Below are 23897 nucleotides of genomic sequence, written 5' to 3' on the forward strand. Positions count from 1 at the left end.
ACATGCACTGCGAACTGGTAGGTCTGGATGATCGTTTTGGATGATCGATGGAATGAGGGCTCAGTTTGGGAGTGGGGGCAGTTTGCAGGTCTCACCCCTGATATGAGAAAGACTTTACAGAAGTCCAAAACGGGGAGGATCTGGAGGAAACTGGCCGCCTCAAGCGTGTCCTGCAGGTTCTCCATGTTGAGGGAGAGCTTGGCTGTGTAGATGAAATCGATGATCTTTTTCAGGCCTATTCGGTTGACACCATGGAGCTTGATGCACACTAAATCCTGTTCCTTCATTCCACCTGCAGGCAAGATGCAAGCACATACACAAGGTGTATAAAGTGCACTTACGTATTCTGTTCAACGTGAAATATATGAATAAATTTAAGCACAGCAGAGTGCTTGTGGAAGGCAAGTTCTTTTCTTCAAACGGTACATGCACAATGCCATTCCGGTACATAAGCAACTGACAAAAATTCAGCCTCAAGGCACTGTAACCTCGGTTATACTTTGACTGTGACTGACTGTGACTGATGTACCTGCACATCGTTTTCCTTTTCAGTACAATGTAAATATTATATTCATCATCCTCGCTGGTTTGGTTCGTTTTTTCCTTCCATGGCATCAATGCTGACCAGAGAGGATGGATCACTGTACAGTTAGATGGACAAATGGAAAACATTTATCCATCTTACTGTACAGCGATCCATCTCCTCTGGGTGGCATTCTATCTTACCTTTACAACTCTGTAAAACTGAAGAAAAATGGGAGGGAAAAAGGGTAGTGAACTTCGGAACATAATGTACTCAATGCCAGAATGTACAAGATACCACAATCTGCTTTCATTTCGAGCAGCTTTTTATTTTATTATCATCAATTTACTTAGAAAAAATTACTAAATGTAAAAAGAGACTAAAACTCACTCTCGGGGGGTGGGTGGTGGGGGGGGGAGCCTTTACAATTTAAAGGGAAATAAATACAGAGAAGGAACAGCAGGAATTAAATCCCCGAGCAGCCATGCTGTGTCTCTGAAGTACTGTTCAGCAAAAAGCCTCTTTAAGGAGACTGACAACCAAATAACATTCGCTTCCACCACGCATCCAAAATAAGCACAGGATTTTTCTGTCTGTATTTAACACACACAAACTGACAAACTGAGTGTCTCTAAAATGCCACTGTGGGCCCACCTACGGTCTTGGTGTACACTGACATTTGCGAGGGGAAAACCCCCCAGGTGGATCCATCCCGCTGTTTGAAATTAATCGCTGAGCCAAACCGCTCGGGCTCCAGATAGGCCCTGTGGTGCGAGAGTGGGGGTCGGCAGTGGTCTGCTTACCTGTAAACATCGCTTTGAAATAGTCACTGGAGGAGGCCATCATCGCCCGGTGAACTGGAAAAGCTTCATCTCCGTCTCCTGGCAAGAGAGTGACGTCACAGAGTAATCCCTCTATCCTCAGCTGGTCAAACCCCTGAGAAGCAGAAAAGACCAAACGTGTGAGAGAGGAAGCGAAGTGAAGGCCACAGCATCTCCCACAGGAACTCTGAAAGCCATCGTGTTCCTCACAGGGGTATGGCTGATACAAATTGGAATGATGAAGTTGATGAGAACATAAAACGGATACCAAAAACTCAGGTTGCAAACTTCTTAGGAGGAGTTTAAATGTCAACCTGTCACATTTTCCCACATATCCCCCATAAATGACTTTATAAAGTGGCCACTTCACTGTGAAGAAGCTACATTACAGAGAGTACTGTTCTGCATTTCCAGGGCCACATAAGGTGTTTGGTTAATTGCTCAGGTGAATGAAGGACACCATCACTCTAAAGCATATTCTTCCAAATGTGCAGTTATGTTCATTTAAAATAATTAAAACCAATTTCACTGATTAATGAGGTTTCTGTATTTTCAGCACATTATAGTTAGTACTATAGGCTGCACATATTCTCCTCTGGATGAGAATTGAGAATGTCTGTTAAATGAATGTAATGCAAGGTATTTGTATGCTGAAATCATTCAACTTCTCCACAGAGCTGTTGAGTAAAAATAAAAAACACATTAAGGAAGGTCACAGTTTACTCTGGCAAATAGCACATCTGCACACTTCCTATTTAAATTCACTTGCATCAGGTCATTTTCCACAAATTAATAGAAGGAAGTACTAGGTGTAATAATAACAATTATTTCAAGCTGGCATTTCTGCAGCACAATGCCTGATACAGTCAGGCCTCAATGGCAAACTGTGCTCACCATTAATATAAAAATCCCACTGAGCACTGTACACAAAGCACCAAGAGGCACGTCGCTTTTGTTTTACTAAAGTGCCCACACAATAATGCACTCACAAATGGCACCGACTGGAAACAAAATCAATGCCACATCATATTTTCAACACATCACATCACAAATCATGGCTCATATAATGCTAAGACAACAGGGCATTAACTTGTAAACAATTTGCCCCTTGACCATTGGAGACAGTTTAATGGTCTTGAGAGACAAACGTGGATGTGGCACAGCTTCTGTGGCCTGGCAGTGAAGCAGCCCTGCGTGTGGTTCTACTTGCAACTAAGCTCCAGATTCCCAACGCCAGCATATCAGTCAACTGAACTGAAGGATGGAGATGGGCATCCACCAACCGCCCTGTGGGCTTCGTTTCAGCAACGCGAAGCTGGACCTCAGCACGCTGACAGATGGTCGCATACAGGGCGCGTGGCGGCCATCAGGAGCCACAGTGCCGCCCGTCACAGACCATTAGCCACTCACACTGCATGCTGTTAACTTTGTCTAGAAAAGGCTGTTAACATGTGGCCTTTGGCAAGAACATACGAGAGCTTTCACATGTTCCATCAGCATGCGAATTAGGGCTAGAGAAATGAATTTAACTGATCGATCACACAAAATAATTGACATGAGGTTTTGATGCACAGATTAATCGCCACGCCAATTTAAGATCCACATCATTTCCCCCCCGAGCGTCTGTCAATGAACAAGTGCTGCTGATTGCTTTGGGGAAACGTTAGGATTAGAAGGGCTATTGCAGATAAATGTGTTCCTTTCTCTAAACATAATTATTTGTTCGAATGTTCTGTGGGTCGGTGGGCATCTAATAGAATTAACTTCATTATGAAAGCCAATTTAATAAACAGTTTGTGAGACTGGAAAGGTGGTCAGTATCCTTCATTGTATCAATAAACTGTTCAGTGTTCTTTTTTTTTTTTCTTTTTTTACAAAAGACCAAATGTTTTTATAGATTTTTTGATTATCTGAAAAAATAATTGATAGAGCAATCATGTAGAAAATAATGGATAGCTGCAGTCCTAAAACAACCGCAAATCTGCAATAGCTGCGACCGCACACGCGCATGCATCCATGTGTGCATGCATCCACGCACACATCCTCACAGAAACACGTGACCTCTTCTTTGGCTCATGACCAACCTTTCCACAAAATCTCGTGCAAATCTGTGAAACCATTCGGGAGTTATGCGCCTTTCTGTGATAGGGCACGCCCATCGCCACGTACCCTCTTGGTCAATCGGCCTTGAAAGTTACTCAGCTCTACCTTCGGTCATGACCAACCAAATTTCAGCCTACTGGGGCGAAAACTGTGGCTGCTACAAGGTGGGACACTTTTTGTGGACCAACCGACCAACCAACCAACCGACCGACCGACCGACAGAGAGATATAGAGCTGCCAGTCGCAGCTAAAAAAAGTAGCAATACAGGTGATACAAGACTCACTGAACTCATAGATTTTTCAGATGATTTTTCAAGTGTACCCTGTGAAAAGCATTTGAGGGTCTAGCATTCTTACAGATGCTTAAAGATGTGTTTCTATCCATAGTACGGGGCCGAGACCAGGGGCACACGTCAAGAGAGTTTGTGTAGGAGTTATTGTTTGTGCACAGAGGAAAAAAAACACAGCTGAAAAGCTGGCCAGCATTTTCGTTTGTAGTGTTAGTTTATTGTTTTTGCCCAGAACCCTCGAGGTGCAAAGATGAAGGTGTTTCTTTATTTGTTTTTGTGTTGGTGTGGGTGCGCTCTATCACACCATGCGGGAAATTAGGGTGCATACCTGGAAAAGCTACATCTCCCTCCCAGGGGTGTCACATGGTGCGACGTATATGGTGCTGAAATCTGGGAGGGAGTGGTCTTGCCGTAAGCCAAATTAGACATTGACTGAATTCTGGTGGTGGAGGAGGGTGAAATTCGGTCCAGCAAAGAAGCGAATTTGTCATGGTCACGCCTACCAGAGGAGAGAACACACGCACCTGGGTTTACTAATCAGCACAGGTGCTAAAAGGTGCGTTCCTCTCCACAGCACAGGGTCAAGACCAGGAGCACATGCCAAACTGCTGCACCACCCTCCCAGGGGCGTCACAACCTTACGAAACTTTACTGCATTTCAAAAGGACAGGGGGTGTGGAGTGTGAAGAGAATTCATTTCATGTAAAAGGGGAAAAAAAGCAGGAAAAGGTATTCAATTTCACTTGCTTTGAAGAAAAATGTGCACATGTTGGCAATGTGATCGATAATGCATTGGTTTTCACAGACTAATGGTGACTTTATAAGAGGCCAGTCCCCACTCTATGTCCATATCTCTATGAATTCAGTTATATTGCTACAATATTACAATATTGTAGCAATATAACTGAATTCATAGAGATATGGACTTAAATTTATCTATTTTAGCATACAGCCAGTGAGAGTAAAATGGTAGGACTGACAGTTAAAATGCGCATTGGATTCTTACTGAAGGCCACACATTAAATCCAGAGGTGTACGTCAAAGGATTTTTCATAATTCCATTAATACGAGATCCATATTCAATTTATCTTTTATTACAGATGAGGCTAAATATTACAATATTTCATCACACTACCTTGTAAAATGTAATTGTGGTGGCAAACTTAATATCCCTAACTGAAAAATGCCTCCACAGTCATACAAGTTAATTAGAGAGTAATTGCCAATCAATACCTTGATTTTGATTAAGGCTATTATCGAGGGCATAACCCATTTCAGCACATAATAAATGTAAAAAATACATTATTGACAGAAGTGGATTGTGCTTTTAATTTCAGCCAATAGGTTATATAGTACAGATCAAAAGCATTTCAGTAACTACATGCTTATAAGGTCTGGAGTAGAAGCTTGGAATTGTGAGTTCATAATAGAAAATACAGCGAATAATTATCACTTTCATCTTGAAAGCAAATAATTGGGCATGCTTATTTTACATGCTGGCTGGCATCAGCAAACTGCCATATTACGTCCTCTGCATCCCAGCTTTGTGAAAATGTGGGGAACCTTACGAGGACAGGATTAAATAAATAAATTAATTAATTAATTAAGAGCATTCCTGTGCAATAGTCCAACAAACAGTCATTTTTTATGGAGAGGTTAAAGACTCTTGATGATATACATTGTTTGAAGCTCATTAACAGCCAATACAAAAACACAGGCACTGGATCTTTAGATCAGTTTAACAGTACTTTCAAACCTATATTCTTATATGAAAGAAATGCACTTGTATTAAAAATGTCTTGATTTCATAGCTGTACTAAACTGCTTGAAACATGTGATATATTTTTTGAGTTGGAAAAGGTTTGGAATTGAGTTGGAAATGGAAAGAAATGAGAAACACTCAGCACTTGGCACCTCACTCACTGTCTGACAATGTGTTGAGGTACAAGTAAACCATTTTTATAGGACTGGATAATGTGTGGACATTTCAATCCTTGTGACAAACAGCCCTATACACCCACATCCATGCCCACAGACCTACAGTCACACACACACGCTCTCTCTCTCACACACACGAACAAAAAAAAAAAACATTCATGACAAATACACACAAAATATTTGTGACGCACAAACATACATGGACTATAGTGGGTATGCACTCGGCCTACCCACTATAAATCATCAATTTTATCTATCCCAAGCTTAGAATGATTCATTTAATTAACTGCTGTTATGGTTTATAATATGGCAACAAATGGCAAAAGCAGAGACATTCGATGGCAGTTTCAACAGAAATGGCTTTATAAGAATAAGGATGCCTTAAATAATTACTTTGCTGAGACGTTTACCAGAGAGGAGGTTCTTAATAGGTTGGAAGGCATTAATCAGTACTCAGAATGTCCTAGCAGATACTGAAATAGGTTAAGAAGTGCTAGATAAATTACATCAACTAAAGACAAATAAGGCAGCAGGCCCTGATGGTACACACCCAGTGGGGCAGTGGTCAAAGGAGAGGAGAGGGCCTCCTAAAAGAATTTTGAAAGGGGCCCCCCATGGGCCACGGAGTGTCTCTGGGCAAAAGTATTACAGCAGTTTCGAGAGCATCACTCAGATGTCGTTAAGTTTTGGCACAAATGACCAAATCCCTGGCAATGATTGCATTCAACTCAGCACAAGTACAGTTCCACACCTTTTCAGTTTTTCTCCTCGTCATTCTCATTCCAAATATGAAAATGGTAGCATGTTTTTTTTTTCTCATCCTATTTTACCTGTGCATCCTGAACAAAGCGCAGCATGCAATTCTCCACATAATTAAAAGTCTCTATGGTTGTCATTAAGACTTAGAATTCATTGCAGTCCAACAGCATACTCTGCATTGCTTTTTAAAACACAAGGCATTTACATTCTTCATACAAGTTTACCCATGTAGTGTACACCACATCATATGCAACACACATCTACACCAGCTCTGTACTAGTAAGGTTTTCTTAGCCTGCGTGCACACTGCACGGTGGTGTTCTATCACATTATGTGCATGTCTGCATGCAAATTATTTATTGTCGGCTGGCTTTGTAACAAGACAGGCAGTACCTTCTGGTCAGTGCGAACAGAATGCACTACAAATGTCTTCACACTTGAATAATTCTTGGGCATAATGGAGATGATGGTCTAAAATACTACCTCTGGAGATGACTCAGGGTACGCTTGCTGGGAACCGATGTACAAGCCCATATATCTGATTACATTACGAAAAAAAAGTCTCAATTTGCATTGGAGTGTGGAATCCTTTTCCAGACGGCAGAGCTAATGGTTAAAGAGAGCTTGTACAGAGCGGAAAGAGGATAATAATGATGGCAGGTTTGTGCTACAGTGTCAGCACAGCCTTGCCTGTCAGCCCTGCCCATCTGACCTTGACTTCCTGCACTGGAAACAAGCTGGTGCAGATGGCAGAGCTGGCTTCAACTGACAGCATCGCTTAATTACAGCACTTGAGGGGGGGGGGGGGGGGGGGGGGGGGGGGCTCTTCAAATCACTACCCCTGGCTGGGGAAGGCGGTGGGGTGGGGGGTAGGGGGCGAGTTCACAGCCAAGGAACACATGGTGTAATCTTTTAATATCGTATCCCTTCAAAATCTCAGTTCTGCACTCTTACTTCAAAACAAAATACACCTGCCTCATTTCACAAATTGGTTCATGCAAACTGAGGTGGAAAGTGGTGCAGTCCCCTTTTCATTTTTTGGAGAAATGGAGCGCAGGTTTGACTTCGAGCCATTTATACACGCTCCCAGAGGGGAGGTGCATTACATTCACTGTTTTTTTCTGAAACGGTGAACAGACGAATAGACACCAATTCAAGGCAGGACACACAGGCCTCCTGTGCAAGCCTTGCTTATACAGGACACTGTGAGACAAGTGAGAGAACAGGTTCAACCTCCCAGCCCCATCATTGCAAACAGTCAATGTTTGGAAGTGAATCGTTTGATTGAGCAATCCTACCAAACTTGCTATCCCACTCAAATGGTAATCTCAGGAATTAAAGCACCTTGATCATAAAAGGTGTGCATTGATTGGTTAATGAAACTTCTACACCATTTCTGTTTTGAATGTAGGGTCTTACGACATAAAAGACATACTATGTTAGATTTTTAGTCTTGCTGTGGTCCTGTGCGTACAATCAAAGAAGTCTCCTCCTCAGTCTTGAACTGCACTCATTCACCCTAAGTAGCCATCTAGCGACCTAATATGGAAAGCTAGAGGTAATGTTACTTACAGGTTCAACAGAAAACAAGCATTGTTTTTCATCTCCTTTGTGAAGTTTAGCCATCACCGTCAAAGAGAAGCAATTCCAAAGTTGACTCTGGTTTTTGAACGAGCCCGGACAGCTTGTTTCACTTCGCTGTACTTGCGCTTCTTCACCTCTGCCATTGCAGTAGCTAGCTACAAACGCTCTGCTGAAACCTGATCCCACCCCACAGGCTCTGTAGGCACAACCTCCCCTCCCCACAAAAAACGAGCACCATGGCCAGAAATGTCCCGCACACATTTTATATGAAATACAGGCAGAGAAGCATGGATTCACGTAAAGACAGGGACTGCCAGTGCATCATACATAAACATGGCTGTTTTATAATATTTTCAAAGAAACAATCCTGAACACTATGCCTTCAATAAAGTTGGCATATACCGCTGGTCATCACTCGAAACCCGTCCAACCAACCCGTCCAGTTACCGCCAGGGCTCACCTGGAGGACGACAGAACACTGGGTGTTGCTTGTGAAGAAGCGGGTGTTTCCTGTCTTCGAAGCTTGTAGGTGGGTCGACACGCCCACGTCATTCCCCAGGGACACTTTCATGTGAGGGTCATCGTCTTCTACCAGGGATCTATCAAGACAAGACAAGAGAGTTCAGGTCAGATCTCGGGGAAAGAGAAGACAACCCATGCTCTTGAAAAAGGACATAACTCCCATGGGTACTAGCTGCAGAATGACATGGGTGGCTTGAAGTAAAAATGAAAAGAACACTCACGCTCTTCTGACACTGCTTAATGAGGAAGCCCAGAGTCATTCGTGAGGTTTAGCTACTAAAACTGATGCACGATAATACCACGAAATAGCTAACTGTTCAAAAGGACATTCTGTATTATTTTGTTTAAAGATTTTCTGTTCTATTGCAAGATAAGCATTAGGGGCACCAGCTAATGTACTGCAGGCTTACATATTCACAAAACTGCATTAAATCATGAAAAGACATTGTTAAAATATGTTCACCGAAGAAAAAAGTTCACTGAAGAAAAAAGGTCTTCCATCTTCCAGATAATCATTTGCAAAATAAAGCAAAAAGAAAAAACAACAAAAAAAAAAACACTTATTGCTGAGAGACATTCAGCCATTTTTCAAAATTTCTCAATAAACCACAATGATCACTCTGTAAGCTGGATGAACTACTGACATTGGCCTCATTTTAACCACAAAACATCTGCTTCTGACACCTCTGCACTGAATGGTCATTTAAAGTGAATACAGCCGTGTGGTTTTCAAACTGGCAAGTAAGCAGAATCTCTTAATGGAGAGAATTAATTGGCATCCAGACCTTGTATTCTCAAAGCCCCATAAAACTTGCACTAGTTCATCTCAGGAACCTAAGAATAGATCACATCTTATAATTAATGCTTTACCAGAGACAGCTCAAACTGAAATGACAAAGCACCAGGACCACGGTTACGTTCCCAGTCCAGAACATGCGCACACACTTCAGAAGAGGAAACCATCCAATCTCATATCACCACTCGCCCAATATAAACCCAAGACAAAAATATATGCACAAGTAAGGCCATGCGTACACATTCAGCAGCGTCATATGCATTATGGCCATAGGTGGGTGAGCTTTATTATTATATACCTCAAATTGAGGAATAATTTTAACCAGCAGCTCAGATTAACAACAAAGAAGCATGAAAAAAATATCAAAAGATAAGTAACTTAACATGACAACTTATGTTTGAACAGCACACTATACAATGCCAGTTGTCAAATTGAAGTTGAACTAATTTTAGGGTTTAACTTTCTTTATTTTTCTATACTTCTACATTATTACCTAATCTAAGAAGCCACACCATCAACTGGAACAGTAAAGTCTAAATAGGCCTATCAGTTTTCCAAAACCCAAAATACATTCCACATGTTCTGCTACATTCATTTTGTAACACTCAAAGAAGTCGTCTCTTCTGAAATGAGACAACATACACTGAGCAGAGAAATACAGATAAATGCACAAAAAAAAACAAACATATTTCACTTTCTGACATGTCCCTGCAGTCATGAAATGAAAGGCAAAAATGATAATATGAAAAATGAAAACGTTTTCAACGACACATTCAGAAGAACTGAGGAATATTGAGTGTAGTTTAAAACTGCCTGGGTTCTGATATTTTTTTGGCTACTTTTATAAGTTTCATCGTTTGTGAACAGTGACAAGACAGTTTCTCCCTAAATTTCACTTTTCATTAGATCAAAATTAAGTCAAAACATCAAATTTCACTTCCAGGAAAGTCTATGAAAGTTTTTGTAGAATGAAATTTTATCTGCACAGAGACAAGAAATAAAAAGCTAATCAAAGCCCACAAAAAACATCAAAGAGTTGATTTTAAAAAAGTCTAATTAGCATTTCAGTTAAAATTGCCGGTCAACCAATTTTTCTTCAATTTTTCTACTTTCCACCATGTTAAATTTCATTTAAAAAAATAAAAGTTTAAATCTCATTAACACCAATACATGGGATTCAATTTTCCTTCATGTCAAGCATTGGAAGGACTTGACTGCGTTTCCCTCCTCCTGAACTCATCTTACCACCGCGAATGAAGCCTGTCGGCTAAGACTGAGACAGCAGATGACTGTAGCACGAGCAAATTAAAGTACGCATTCCTTCATTCTCTAGTACCATCAGACGCACCTTTTTCCGAAGTGCAGAACCACACCATGCAGAGAGGAAAAGCAGATGTGGAGAAATAGAGCATTTCATTCAATTAAATGCATTATAAATGTACACAGTTGGGTATTGGATAAATAAATGCAGGTAAAATATCTCGCTGAAAGGTACTGCAGCAATATCTCATCTGTGATTTGAATCAGCTGGGTACATTCCCTAACCTCCACACCACAGTTTCCTGCTGTCCACAGGGGTAAGACCTTGTAATCACAAATTAAGTGATGTCACCGGGAAATACTAAATAGACCTGCTTGGATAACATGCTTATTAAACTAGTCTAGTGTATTGGAGATGACAGATGGTTGCACATAATTCACGCTGCATGAGGAGATGCGAGAAATTAATAGAGAGAACATATAATTTCATTATGTCTTAATACCAACTCACAAACACAAAATGTTCCAAACGTCCCAATACATATACAGCATCCACAATTAAGTCTTTCAACCTGCTGAACATCTGAATGCTAGATTATTATGATCTTAAAATGGGCTCCTAGGTTTGACTGAAGGTGGTGTACCACGTGGTGCGACACCGTGAAGGACTGTAGACAGAATGCAGGTGACAGACAGGTCAGCGTGCCGGGCAGCTCAACCCAGAGGAGCGTTTGTGACAGGAGGAAGAGACAGGGCTGAGGCACAGGCTTGTGTCCGTTCCCCCCGGCAGAATGGAATGAGAGGCACAAGCCACAGAGAAATCATGCGGGCACGCTAGAAAACAGCAAAAAGTACGTACAAAAAAAAAAAAGAAGCATTTTCATATCTCAGCTTCCCCCACCCTACAGAGAAAACAAACAGACGCAGATGGCTGATGCTGCTGCATTAATGAGTAACAGATTCAACGCTCACGCACGTACACACTTCATATACTCTAAAAACTGGTACATCAAACGCCATGTTAAATATACTTACAGTAACAAGTAAGTTTCTTAGCCTCCTTAAACACTCTCTATTATAACCACATAGAAAATAGAGTTATAAAAGTCAAATAGTATCCCAATAAATATTAATAGCCACAAGACACTGTGTCAGGTGTATTCTCTTTGTTTACAGTGCAATTACTGGACCTGGCCAAAATACTGCATGTGACATGTTTGCCACTGAAAAAAATCATACATCTTATATTACCCATGACATTTTCCCATTTTTGTCCGTTTTCCAATTACAACTGCCAGTTCAATGCTCTGCCATGTTCTCTCAAGGTTCTCCCAAAGAGACCATTCCATCAATGCCAGAGGAACAGCCAATGAGAACACACGTACGTGAACAACATACCACTTTTGTATTACTTATATGATCACAGACTAAGTGCGAGGGTAGAGCAATAAGACCACACTGAAACAGGCTTACATTCGACACCTTTAACAGTCATGGCAGTGATGGTCAGGTACAAGAGTGCCCAGTTTGTGCGGATGATGGAAGATGAAAGCTGAAAGCAATTCAGACCTCACAGGCTTAACGAAAGGAAAGCTCTCTCTGCTTCCAGACCCAAAGACCTCCCAAATGTAAAGGGGTACATCCCTTACTACCTCAGCCACTGCCCTCACCCTCCATCTCACAGTGGAATTCAGCAGATAAGAATAACAGGACTGGCACGGTGGTTAAGCTGCTTCCAATGATGATTTAAAGAGCGGTTTACATCTAATCAGTGGCTTCTATTCCAGGCTCCTGGGCACCAAAGCCATCATATAGCACACAGCTGCAGAAGACGACAATTTTCGGGACATCAAGGCTGAAAAACCAGGGAGGCGCACGCACCCGCCTCCCAGGGCCACCAGAACGACAGAACTTTGAGGGGATTATACAAAGCTGGAACCTTAAAATGATCCTACTGTAGCACTCTGAGCCAGGTAAAAATCTACTTTACTAAACCCCAGATATTGTACAGGAAATGGACGCCAATCGGGGTTCCCCCCAAGCCAGGGATGTTCAGCAAATCACATAATGTGCTCCTGTGCAGTCCAGATCACTGACCCCCTGCAGTACACGGAATCGCAGAAGGCAGATTTGAAATCAGAACGTTTGTCTTACTGAACATGAATTTTTAAAGCTCTTCTCCGTGACCTAGCATTTGCCAATTAGTCGAGGGGTCACAGACATGCAGCACACCGGCAGGCAGTACACTGGATGCTACTTTTCCCCCAAACTGGTTTCTCTAATTGCTTTAGTATTTGCTATATTCCATTTTGGTTGTTGCAGTGCAGCTCCCAGTCTCCATTTCTAGGTGATTACTACACAGCTGACATGCAGAGAGGAGGTCTTGAAGCACATCTCTCGCAGTGTTTTTAGCAAAAAAAATCTACTGTAACTATGAATTACAGGCTGTACTCGGTATGCATTTCAAAATGTCTCATCTCTCATTAATTAAACAGTGAACCACCATAATTTATGTGCTGCTGGCAGTGCAAAGCAACCGAGACGGGCTGCCGCAGACAAGTTGCTTCACCCACGAGGCGAGATTTAAGGCAGAAAAGGTGGATATTCCTGCGTTTCTTGGGAAGACACAAACAGCTAACAGGCTGTAAAAAAGGGGTGGGGGGTGCAACCTGGTGAAACACTTTTGTATTTTCAGTCTGCAATGCCAGACTGTCGCGTCATTATATTCATTAGCTACTTGTATGCAAATTTCAAGCAGATGGTTCTAATCTAATTTTAAAAATGTTTTTAAAAAAGTCTTACCCAGACTTGCCTCCCTTCCCCTGGTTCTAGTTCTAGTTCTAGGTACACAGATGAAATATATGCACGTGTGTGAACTGACAAATTTGGAATGGATATAAAATAACTAAGCCTATTTAGGAAATTCCACTGAAAAACTAGAACAGTGTGAAACCAATCACAATAATTTGATTCACAACAATGGCAGGCCTCTCATTTAATGGAAGGGATTTTCATCCATCTGCATTAGCCTATCACATAAAATTATTTGGCTTTAACAAAAAAAGAATTTCTTTGGAATAAATTAAGGAATAATTAATGGCACACTGGTCTAAGTGAGCAGAGTTGCCTTGTGAAGCATCGTACTTCCTTTTGCAAGCATGATAGATTTCATTATTAATTCTCAGAGAAATGTTTAATCTTGAGTTTATATACAAAACATTACACAGTACCCACTTGATTTTTTCAGATGTAGACCAGAAAAAGCCCCCCATTAAGACACAAGGAAGATTAAAACCCCTGAATAAATAAATCAGAAAAATAACAACAATCAGTGTTGAAATGGCACATTTTCACCCACACAGAACATATTAAAATGTATCCGCAAACTCAATAACATTAGCCACACACCTTTGTATTAGTTTCCTCAATCTTGGATACAACTGGAATAACACCACGGGACCTCCACCATCTCTCACATTTTATTGGTCTCTAAAGCTCCACTTTTCTGAATGTTTTTCTGTAACATAATATACAGTGATGGCCCCGGTCAGTGCTCCTGCTTTTGGCAGGACCATTGTTCATGATGGGTTACCCTCACGAGTGGCTTCCTGCAGCCTTCTCCAGGGTGTACTAGTATTTAGCTCCTTACAAGCATGGAATGCAAAGAATTACACACTCCATTAACTGCCGGGGTGGGAGGAAGGCTATAAGGTGGCCAGATGGAGAGAGCTGAACTGGAAAAAAAGGCCAGGACATCAGGGTTAACAACCCTACCCTTTCAATATTTGCTTTAATGACCACAGTTAATGGGAGGCTGGATTTAATACCATGTCTGAAATACAGCACCTCGCAGTGCCCCCATCACTGCACAGGGACATTTGATTTCCTTGGTCAGGAAGAGGGACCGCATCCTGCTGGCTACCCGACACTACTTTTGTAACGGTTTCCCGCTCAAGTACTTAACAGGCACATCCACACTAAGCGACAGCTGTTTGGGATGAGAAGGCTAAGTGGCGGAGTTGCTACTGACCTGAGAAATATATTGTTTAAATACCGAAACTCTAGCAACCCAGTAGGTATATTTGATTGCGGCCGTGTAGTGTAATGGGTAAGGAACTGGTCTTGTAACCTAAAGGTCAAGGTGTGATTCCCAGGTAGGTACTTAACCTGCATTGCATCAGTATATATCCAGCTGTATAAATGGAGGTAATGTAAATGCAATGTAAAAGCTGTGTACGTTGCTCTGGATAAGAGCGTTAACGCCGGTAATGCAATGTAATGCAATGAACGGAAGTGCAATGATAAAATCGAGAAAAAACACGGAGTGTTATACTAGTACAAAAAACTAGTAAAATTCTAAACCGAAGACACTGAGGTACTGTGCGGTACAGTACGTATATACCGAAATCGGGTTTGTGATAATATTTAAGCAAAAAAAGTAGGCCTAATGAAGTCCGTACTCAGAAATTCAATAGCGTATTTTATCACCCACAGTTATAGCTACTACACAGGACATTAATTAACCGAGAGAAATGGAGGCAGTGTACACACATGCACAGTAGGTGAACCGTGATGAATCTGATCCAAACGCCTGCCCACAGCTCATCTGTCTACGCCATTCTCCACTTTCCAATGACAGTTCCACTAGGGAGGACGATCAATACCTTCAGGCCAAGATGATGAAATCAATACCTATATTTAGTAGGAGTATCACCACAATTAGCAACCGCACACAACGACGTTGTTTCGTCGCTTAAAAAAAAATATTTTTTAAAAGGCGAGAGCAAATGAGTGGATGTGACGGGACCGCGTGCTGTGAATAATGTCCCTTTCAAAATCAGGGACAGGGAGAAAACGTCCTTCACACATTCTAGGTTATGATTATGCAACTTTGTTTGGCCTAATTTTTACCTCTTAAAAAAACCTTGCAGAAAACAGCCAATTAAAAAAAAAAGACCCGTTTTACAGAGTAATACTGATTGAAAGACAATCGCACTGCTATCAGTTTTACTCATTTAAGTTTGTTGAATTTATTTACCTATTTAGCAGACGCCTTCATCCTTGAGAAATAAGACAGCATTAGCACAGTAGCATTAGATGCAATCCAGACAGGAATAATCGCCATCTGTAACCGTTTTGTACATCAAACCTTAAGCCTGGAAGATAGACCGTTTTGTTTCTATGTTTGTCAACCATCAATACTGCAGTGCTAAATTTAAAATCTGGATTTCAGACAAAGAGCCAAAACTTTTACCGATTTAAGAAAATGTGCCATGTGCTATTATCCATTTCTGGCACACAATGAAATGAATGTCACAAATAAAAACAAGAACGAAAAATCCCATCGTTTGATAAAAATATCTCTGCATGTCCTCATCAGTTAATGGGGCCGTGATTTCTGGCAACGCTTATTGGACCGAAATGAACGGTTGGCATAGCCGCTCCTTCCCCGCCACTTTGCTGGAAGCCCGGTCTGGGTTATTATTACTCTTAAATGAAACCGAGCGCTCCGGTTTCGTCCCATTGGTACAAGATAAAATGCCACTGTCAAGGGAGAGGAAGAGGGGAGAAAGGAGAAGGAAATGAGGAGCGCGTGACAAAACATCTGCCCAGGCCCTCTCTCCACTTGGCTGCTGGAAACACGTTTGGAAGACGAGCCATTTTGCCGTGTATAAATGCGTTTAACACCAGCTCTTTGATTTCCCTCCGCCTCGCTGAGTAAGTGACACAATACTGCAGCCTCGCGCAGGACTCCGTCAGGCTGAAATGACATCAAAGCTGTGACCCGCCCGCCAATGATGAATTACGGCCGGTTGCCTCTGGTGCCGTTTTATTGCGTTTTAAGGGCAAAATTGCCGTCGCGCATCGTAAAAACGACGGCTGTACAAAACCCAAAGCAAATGTTTGACTGGTAGCTGGATCAAGGTTGTGATTTAAACAGACCCCTTAGGCCTAGCATTGTCTTAAAGGGACATGACTTCTGCTGGCGTGCTTCTGAAGACAGGTCAGGTCGTTTTTTTCTATGGATGTATGTGCGGGTTGTTAGCTGCTGTGACAGTGCACTTTGCAAGACAGAAAATCTCTCGATTCACGTGCTTCCCAGAGCACGACTCTCTTCCTGACCTTGTCGTCAAATGCTAGCAACGTGTATGGAGTTGTATACAAAGAAAAAATTTTCACTAATATCCTGTATGTAAATGGACTGCATTTATATAGCGCTTTTATCCAAAGCGCTTTACAATTGATGCCTCTCATTCACCAGAGCAATTAGGGGTTAGATGTCTTGCTCAGGGACACTTCGACACACCCAGGGTTTGAACCGGCAGCCCTCCGACTGCCAGACAATCGCTCTTACCTCCTGAGCTATGTCGCCCCTATATGTGTCCATCTTCTAGCTGAAATAATAAGCTCCCCTGATTATTGAGCATTAAGTAAATGAGCACATTATAGGTTGCGACAATAGATTATGGATTTCTTGGGAAACTTACAAATAGTTAAATATATCTAGTTATCTGTAAATGAGACTTAGCTAAATATGCATTGAAATACGTTCAAATGCTTTCACTGTTCTTGAATGAGCCTGTCTGATACAGTGGAACCAGGCAGAAAGCAAGCACAGACCCCACCCATTTGGCACTCCAGGCTCAATCAAGCCTCAACGTATTTGAAAGGATTTCAATATTATTTGAGACAGGTCTGCTGTAGATGCACTAAATAAATTGATAGGTTCATAGAGAAATGCTGTGCTTAGCTTTGTGTGTGTGTGCGCGTGTGTGCATGAGGCATTACAGCTTTTCTCACAAGTTGATAAGACGCAATGTCGGATGTACACGTCATTTTGGCTGCACCCACAGTCCATATATTGCCACTGTGTATAGAAATACTGCATATAGAACAGTTATTGCCATATTTCTCACTGACAAAACTCCTTCTGTACACTGCAGATCTAAGGGAAAATAGCAATTACTGAGAGCCACATGAGAACAGATTGCAATGAAACAGCACATTTCTACATGCCCTCTAGCACAGAATATAATTCACTTGTCCGATCACATCCCAGACAAGTAGGCAAGCCTTAATGTTGGGGTCTGATTAAGTGAAGCTTCAAACGATAATATTTGTATGACTGTGGTTATTTTATAATCAATCAAGTAAATAAACTAGCACAATGCATGCAACCAGATGCCAAACACAAGTAAAACGGAAATAAGAAAACTGCACTTCGCATGACCACATCAGAGGATCCTTTAACGTTACCGTAGCAAGTTAGTTTTTGAATGAATAACTTGGTTCATTTTATGGAGTATGGGGCGACATAACTCAGGAGGTAAAAGCGGTTGTCTGGCAGTCGGAGGGTTGCCGGTACGATCCCCGCCCTGGGCATGTCGAAGTGTCCCTGAGCAAGACACCTAACCCCTAACTGCTCTGGTGAATGAGAGGCATGAATTGTATAGCGCTTTGGATAAAAGCGCTATATAAATGCAGTCCATTTACCATTTTCTTAAAATGTACTTAGTTGGATGTGCTGTGCAGAATTGTATCTAAAACTGCCTTTTGCCATTGGAAATTGGCATGACCAAACAATTCCACTAAACATGAACATGCAGTAGGAGAAAGACCATACATCATAATACACATCATGTACAGCATAAAATGGCTGATTGCACATGCAATAAATTACTATTTCTCCCTTTCATTTGTATTTACCCCTGAACTGTCACAATATATTTTGTGAGAATATTACTTATTCTATTACTAATATTACTAAAGCAAAGATAGCCATGCGAATGAATTAGCTATTCATTCCATTCCTTCAATTTGTATTTTTTCCTTCAGCAATTAAAATTTTTAAAAAAAATAACTTTGTATAATAAATAAGATTCTAATTTTATTTCCCTGAAAGTTTGCTGTTGCCTTTCACCATTTTGCAAATATACAATCAAAAAAATATTAATTTAATAGCACAGAAGTAATAGTTCAATACAACAGCAGACAGTTCACCTCAGAGTAAGCCTCAGAGTAAACAGAGGAGCAGTTAATCAGGACACACAGAAGAACAGGGAGTGGAACACAAGTAGAACATTCTGCCAGAGCCAATGAACATCATAACAAAATGGGTATGCTTCAGCTTTACCATGGCAACAAAATCACAAATTGTGGTGGATCACTGTCATGCGGATTCTGAAGTGAACACTACGAGTCCAGAGAAGCTAATTCAAAGGGATGTCCAATCAGCTTTGAAGCACTGAGTCTGAATCAGTTTAATGAGTGAAGTTATGGAGTATGGTTGGCTTAGCTGTACTTTGGTATAAGACAGAAATGGCTTTGGCAATCAGTCATAGAGCTGTGATCAGTGACTAAGTGGAGTGCCCCATTCTTCAAACACCTGATCTTCCAGAGAGCTATTCTCAACCGCATCAAAAATACGCTCCCGCCAGAATTGAGCGTGCAGCTCAACAAAGGTAGGGCTGTCAAATCACATGCCACAGCCTCAACAACAGCCAAATTACAAAGCAGCTAACAAGCCAAGCAAACATATTTTCAGTGATGTTCTGAACATGACAATTTCTACTAAAACACACTTCAATTTTCTGGTTTCAATAATGGACATTGAAAAATGACTACACATGATAGTATTTTAATATTGAATAGCCTACCAGCACATTATATTATGTCCTATTCGTTTTAGGATGGATCATATATCCACTGTGGCACTGTTGATTATTAAAAATTGTGTTAACTGACTATGGATGTGGACCAAAATGATTGTATACCAGGTATTATCATTTATTTATTAACTAATGGAAGAGGAAAATGTGCACGGAGGCACACACACAGAATGAGTGATACAGCGCAAGTACTGTTGTTCACACAATTCAAGGTTAGCGTTACGGTGAGGGCTTCACACAGCCTGAGGTCCAAACCGAAATCCACCAGTGGAAATTCATTAATGAATGATTGACACATTCTGTATCAATTCACATGGATCGCGCATTTTGGGGACAGGTCAATGGATTGGTCAGCAACGAAACAAACTGAACAACCACCACAAATCTCACCACGCTGAGCAACTAAATGGAAGGCCACTGAACAGCGACAGGAAGGGTGGTGTAAAACACCACTGGCTGTAATGGAAAGTCATTCACCAATACATTTTAAACCCAGAAACAAATCTGCCCATTTGTATGGAAGGCATGTTAAATGATCACACAAAATTCAGAATTTATGAGGTGTGGAAGCATAATACCCAGAGTATCAATGATGTCACTTCGTTCTGGTCACACCTTTAATGTCATAAATCAGGGAAGTTGAGGACAAAGAACAATCACACCAAATTACCTTAATGTATCCATAACAGATATGGATAATGTACCATTCCATATATGTACAGAATTCAATAAAGCTCAGCGTTTGCTGTGTCTATATGCCCAAAGGTCTTGCGTTGGATTCAAATCTATGGCTTTGGCGTGAACCTTTTGTCATTCTCTGGATCTTCCAGGCCGCACCTTTGCCATTTCCCAAGCATGAAATCTGCACCAGAGGCAGTAGTTATATTTAGACTTGCGTGGTGCACAGCTGGCAACACACCCACCCATACACACAAACACCCGCACCCACAGGCACACACACCCCCACACACGCTCATGCACACACACAGCCACCCGCACACACATACATACACACGCTCACACACACACACACACACACACACCCACACAAACACGCAGACACAAACACACACCTGCACACACAGGGTAATGTTCCACCATGCTAGAATAACACAGTCCATTTCAACATCACTGTGGCAGGTTTCAATCAATCTTCCTGCAGTATTTCCTCCTCACACGCTGGGCTCCATGCTATGACAGCCGGAGCAGCACAGAACCCAGCAGCTGAGGGACACAAGCTAAACATAACAGCACCGTCCTCAAAGCTGTGTTTTCCCCCCACTGACCACAGCCAGCCTGTAATCAGAGGGACAAAATAAAAAGCAGGAAAAAAAACAACCATAATATGAGATGCATAAAAATAGAAATAGGGCAGGGTTACCATTCAGATTTGGTAACATATTTTTTTGTAATTGTGAAAGGCTTTTACAGCATTTTAGCAGGCCTCTTACAAATGCTCCTCTAAAATGGAAATACCTACAAACCCTAAGCAGATTTAGAAAAAGAAAATAAATTAAATGTAGCCTAATGTGCAAGACAAAGTACTCAAAATAATTTTTTTTTTGACATTTGGAAAAGCACAATGTTACTTAAACCCCTGAAAACTTGAACGAATCAAAATAGTGAAATAGCCGAAATGACACTACTTGCCACACATTAATATTAATGTATGGCATCTGATTTACAGGATCTTAACTTATGCAGATCAAGTGCCAACATCTATTCAGTAATGTTTTTCTACAATCTGAAAAAATGGGTCAACACCAAAACAGTGATGACATGTGGTTTGAACAAACACTGAAACAACAAATGGGGACATATATATATATATATATACACACACACACATTATATATATATATATACACACACACATTATATATATATATATACACACACATTATATATATATATATATACACACACACATATATATATATATATATATATATATATATATATATATAATATGCATATATCCCACTTCAGACCGTAAACAAAGAAAGCAACAACAAAGATCAAAATGCCTTAATTAGGGCACTCCTGTGGTGAGACGAACCCTAAAGCACACAGACATTTGTATGCACAAACATGCAATTATGCCTCATTGTTTATTGCACCATAATCAAAGCAGCGCATTTGCATTTGCCATGTTCTGAAGATGAACCTCGCGCAGGCTTCAATGCAAATAAACACAAAAAGGCTGAACGGCAGCAGCCGAAACTTCCATTTCTCCCTGTAGGGATTTCTAATGGCTCCCCCACAAGCGCAGGTCTGTAAGCGGTCAGGCTGAAGCTCTGCTCTCGCATGCTGGCAAGGTGCCCCTCTGTAGAAACACAGCCTTCCAGGCAGAGGGGGAGGGGGGGGGTCGGAGGGGGGGGTTTTTTAAATGTGTAGAGGGAACATTTCCCCGGGAGCCTGAGAGGGAAGCCGTGGAGCAGGAGCTCCTTTGTAACACCCTTCCCCAACCTCGCGCCTCCCCCCCCCACCCCCAACCTTTCACTTCACTCCACAACAGTGACGGATGACAATAGCCTCAAAAGCAGGGCAGGAGAACCGCCCCGCTAAGAGGCCGGCCCCGTCCGCGCGCGGCCGGGTGAACAGAGGGTCCGGAGCGTGCCGGGTCGGGGGGAAAACGGGGAAACGGACGTTGCCACGGCGAGCGCGGGCGGGGGGGGCGACGGGCGCCGGATTTGCACGGCGTCAGACGAGGAGCGAACGAGCACGTCAACCCGGCTGTGACAGAAACAACCCCACGGTCACATCTAATCCTGTCCATTCAGGCTCAGTACAACACAAGGTAAAGGAAAAGAGAGAGAGAGAGCGAGAGAAAAAAAAAACATACAAAATGATTTTCTTATTTCTACTCACATGTACGCTGGTGAGAGCGGAGAAGACCGAGACGTTTTGAGCACGGGAACTGGGAATTTCCAGCTAACGGGAGAACCGCTCTTCCATTTCAACGGCATGTTGTCACCACAGCGCTACAATAATAAGAGCAAAGAGCATTTCCATAGCAGGCTCCCAGCTCGGGCTCCCATCCCACACTGCCAGCGGAGGGGAGGACGGCTGCAGCTAAAGACAGGCTAGTGATTCCGCCAATGCCGTGAAGCCGCTCATTCCGCTCTGCCGGCTGGCTGGAACAGAGCTGTGAGGCATCTCCTTTTCAGAAGGAGAAAAAAAAAAAAGAAAAAAAAAAAAAAAAAACCTCTGCTCTGTCCCCCTCAAGTGCTACAATGAATCTATCCGACTGGCTCAACAACACTGCCACCTTGTTAAAGGACTGCCGACTGCAGTACTGTACGTGTTAAAGGGGGGGAAAAAAGAGGAAGGGAAGGGGGGGGGGGGGGGACTGCACTGAACTGAGGCAAACGGAAGCACGATGCAGCTATGTGTACTATTTAAACAATGCTAAATGGAAAAGGAGCGCAGGGGATTGAAATGACTGTTACTAAGATAAACTGGGATTCGCATCTTAGGGGGAAAATGCTGCTGGTACATGTTATTCCCATTAAATTTCCTGTGGTGGGGGGGGGGATAATTCAATAAATTCCAGTGCAAAAGCACAGGTTACTAGTGCAGATTTGAGATGTACACGCTCGGAATACACCTCCCGTCCTTGGACAGCTCCCACTACAGCGATGGAAATGGGACATCCACCTCGGCACTGCCTGGGGCTGAGGAGACGAGAGATCAAGAAGCGAATTCCATCTCTGCTCCCAAACCCCCACCCCCACCCCCACCCTCACCCCCACCCTGGTCCGGCTCCGTCTCCGCACACCAACGCCGCCGCTAAGGGCGGCTCGTTTGAGCGATTAGCGTCCTCCCCGTCCAACAGTGCGCTGGAGGCAGGAGCCACGAGGGCTGCGGCCGTGTCGCCTCCTGCAAACCCTGCTCCCTTTTTTTTCCCCCAGGACTGTATGATTTAAATTGCCTTTTGAAGCACCCCCGACCCCCCCCTCCCCCCTTCGCATGCGATAAAAAAAAATCCCTCGTGTATTTTGCAGCACGCTGCCTACGGAGGCAGGACCCGCCTCCCTCCCCCCTCTCCTTGAGCGGCGGATGCCGGGAGAGCCGTGTCAGAGGCCGGCCCGATGTCCAGGGCCCTGCGGGGAGCTAATCCAATCGAGCGGACCCTTTCAAACAGTCATTCTGCCTTTCTGCGAGGAGCAGTGCACCGGGGGCAGCCCAGGAGCCAGAATCAGTGTCGGAACAGCTGAACCGTTAAACACCCTAACCATCCCCCACTCCATCCCTCCCTCCCTCCCTCCCTCACCCACTCCTACTCCTTCACCAGGGATGAGATGACACGCGCCCAGCCTGTCAAGAACAGTAACGGCAACGACAGCCAAGGAACTGCACGCTCAGAATCAAAGGCATCAAAAGAACAGCGTCGACCGCATGTTGTGTATCTCAGAAATGATTAATATCACCTATTGCTGTTGTTATGTTTCTTGCCATCACCGTCATCATCATAATCCTTGTCTTACTTCAAAGTATTTTTCACAAATATTTCCAGTTCCAGAGAGTGACACTTGCCTTTAAACTTGCCCAATTTAAAACCGTTACACATTCTCACAGAGACGTTTGTATGGCCGTTGGTGGGCAATGCAAAACTAGACACTAACTGCT

At 42.5% G+C, this 23897-nt stretch overlaps 1 protein-coding gene across 7 annotated transcripts in view; it reads right to left on the reverse strand.

Annotated features, from left to right (window-relative positions):
• Positions 1-23897, reverse strand: part of LOC118236536 (kelch-like protein 13) — a 48907-nt gene that overhangs the window by 9237 nt on the left and 15773 nt on the right. For 5 of the 7 annotated variants that reach the window (XM_035434995.1, XM_035434996.1, XM_035434997.1 and 2 more), the window contains exons 3-5: positions 8479-8617; positions 1327-1459; positions 96-292 (exon numbers count right to left, since the gene is read on the reverse strand). In XM_035434995.1, the coding sequence (XP_035290886.1) occupies positions 96-292; positions 1327-1459; positions 8479-8617 (469 nt within the window). Of the gene's footprint in view, positions 1-95; positions 293-1326; positions 1460-8478; positions 8618-22136; positions 22442-23897 lie in introns of those variants that run through there. The other 2 variants (XM_035434999.1, XM_035434998.1) reach the window with 2 other exon arrangements.

Source organism: Anguilla anguilla, chromosome 9 (assembly GCF_013347855.1).
Source record: "Anguilla anguilla isolate fAngAng1 chromosome 9, fAngAng1.pri, whole genome shotgun sequence".
NCBI lineage: Eukaryota > Metazoa > Chordata > Actinopteri > Anguilliformes > Anguillidae > Anguilla > Anguilla anguilla.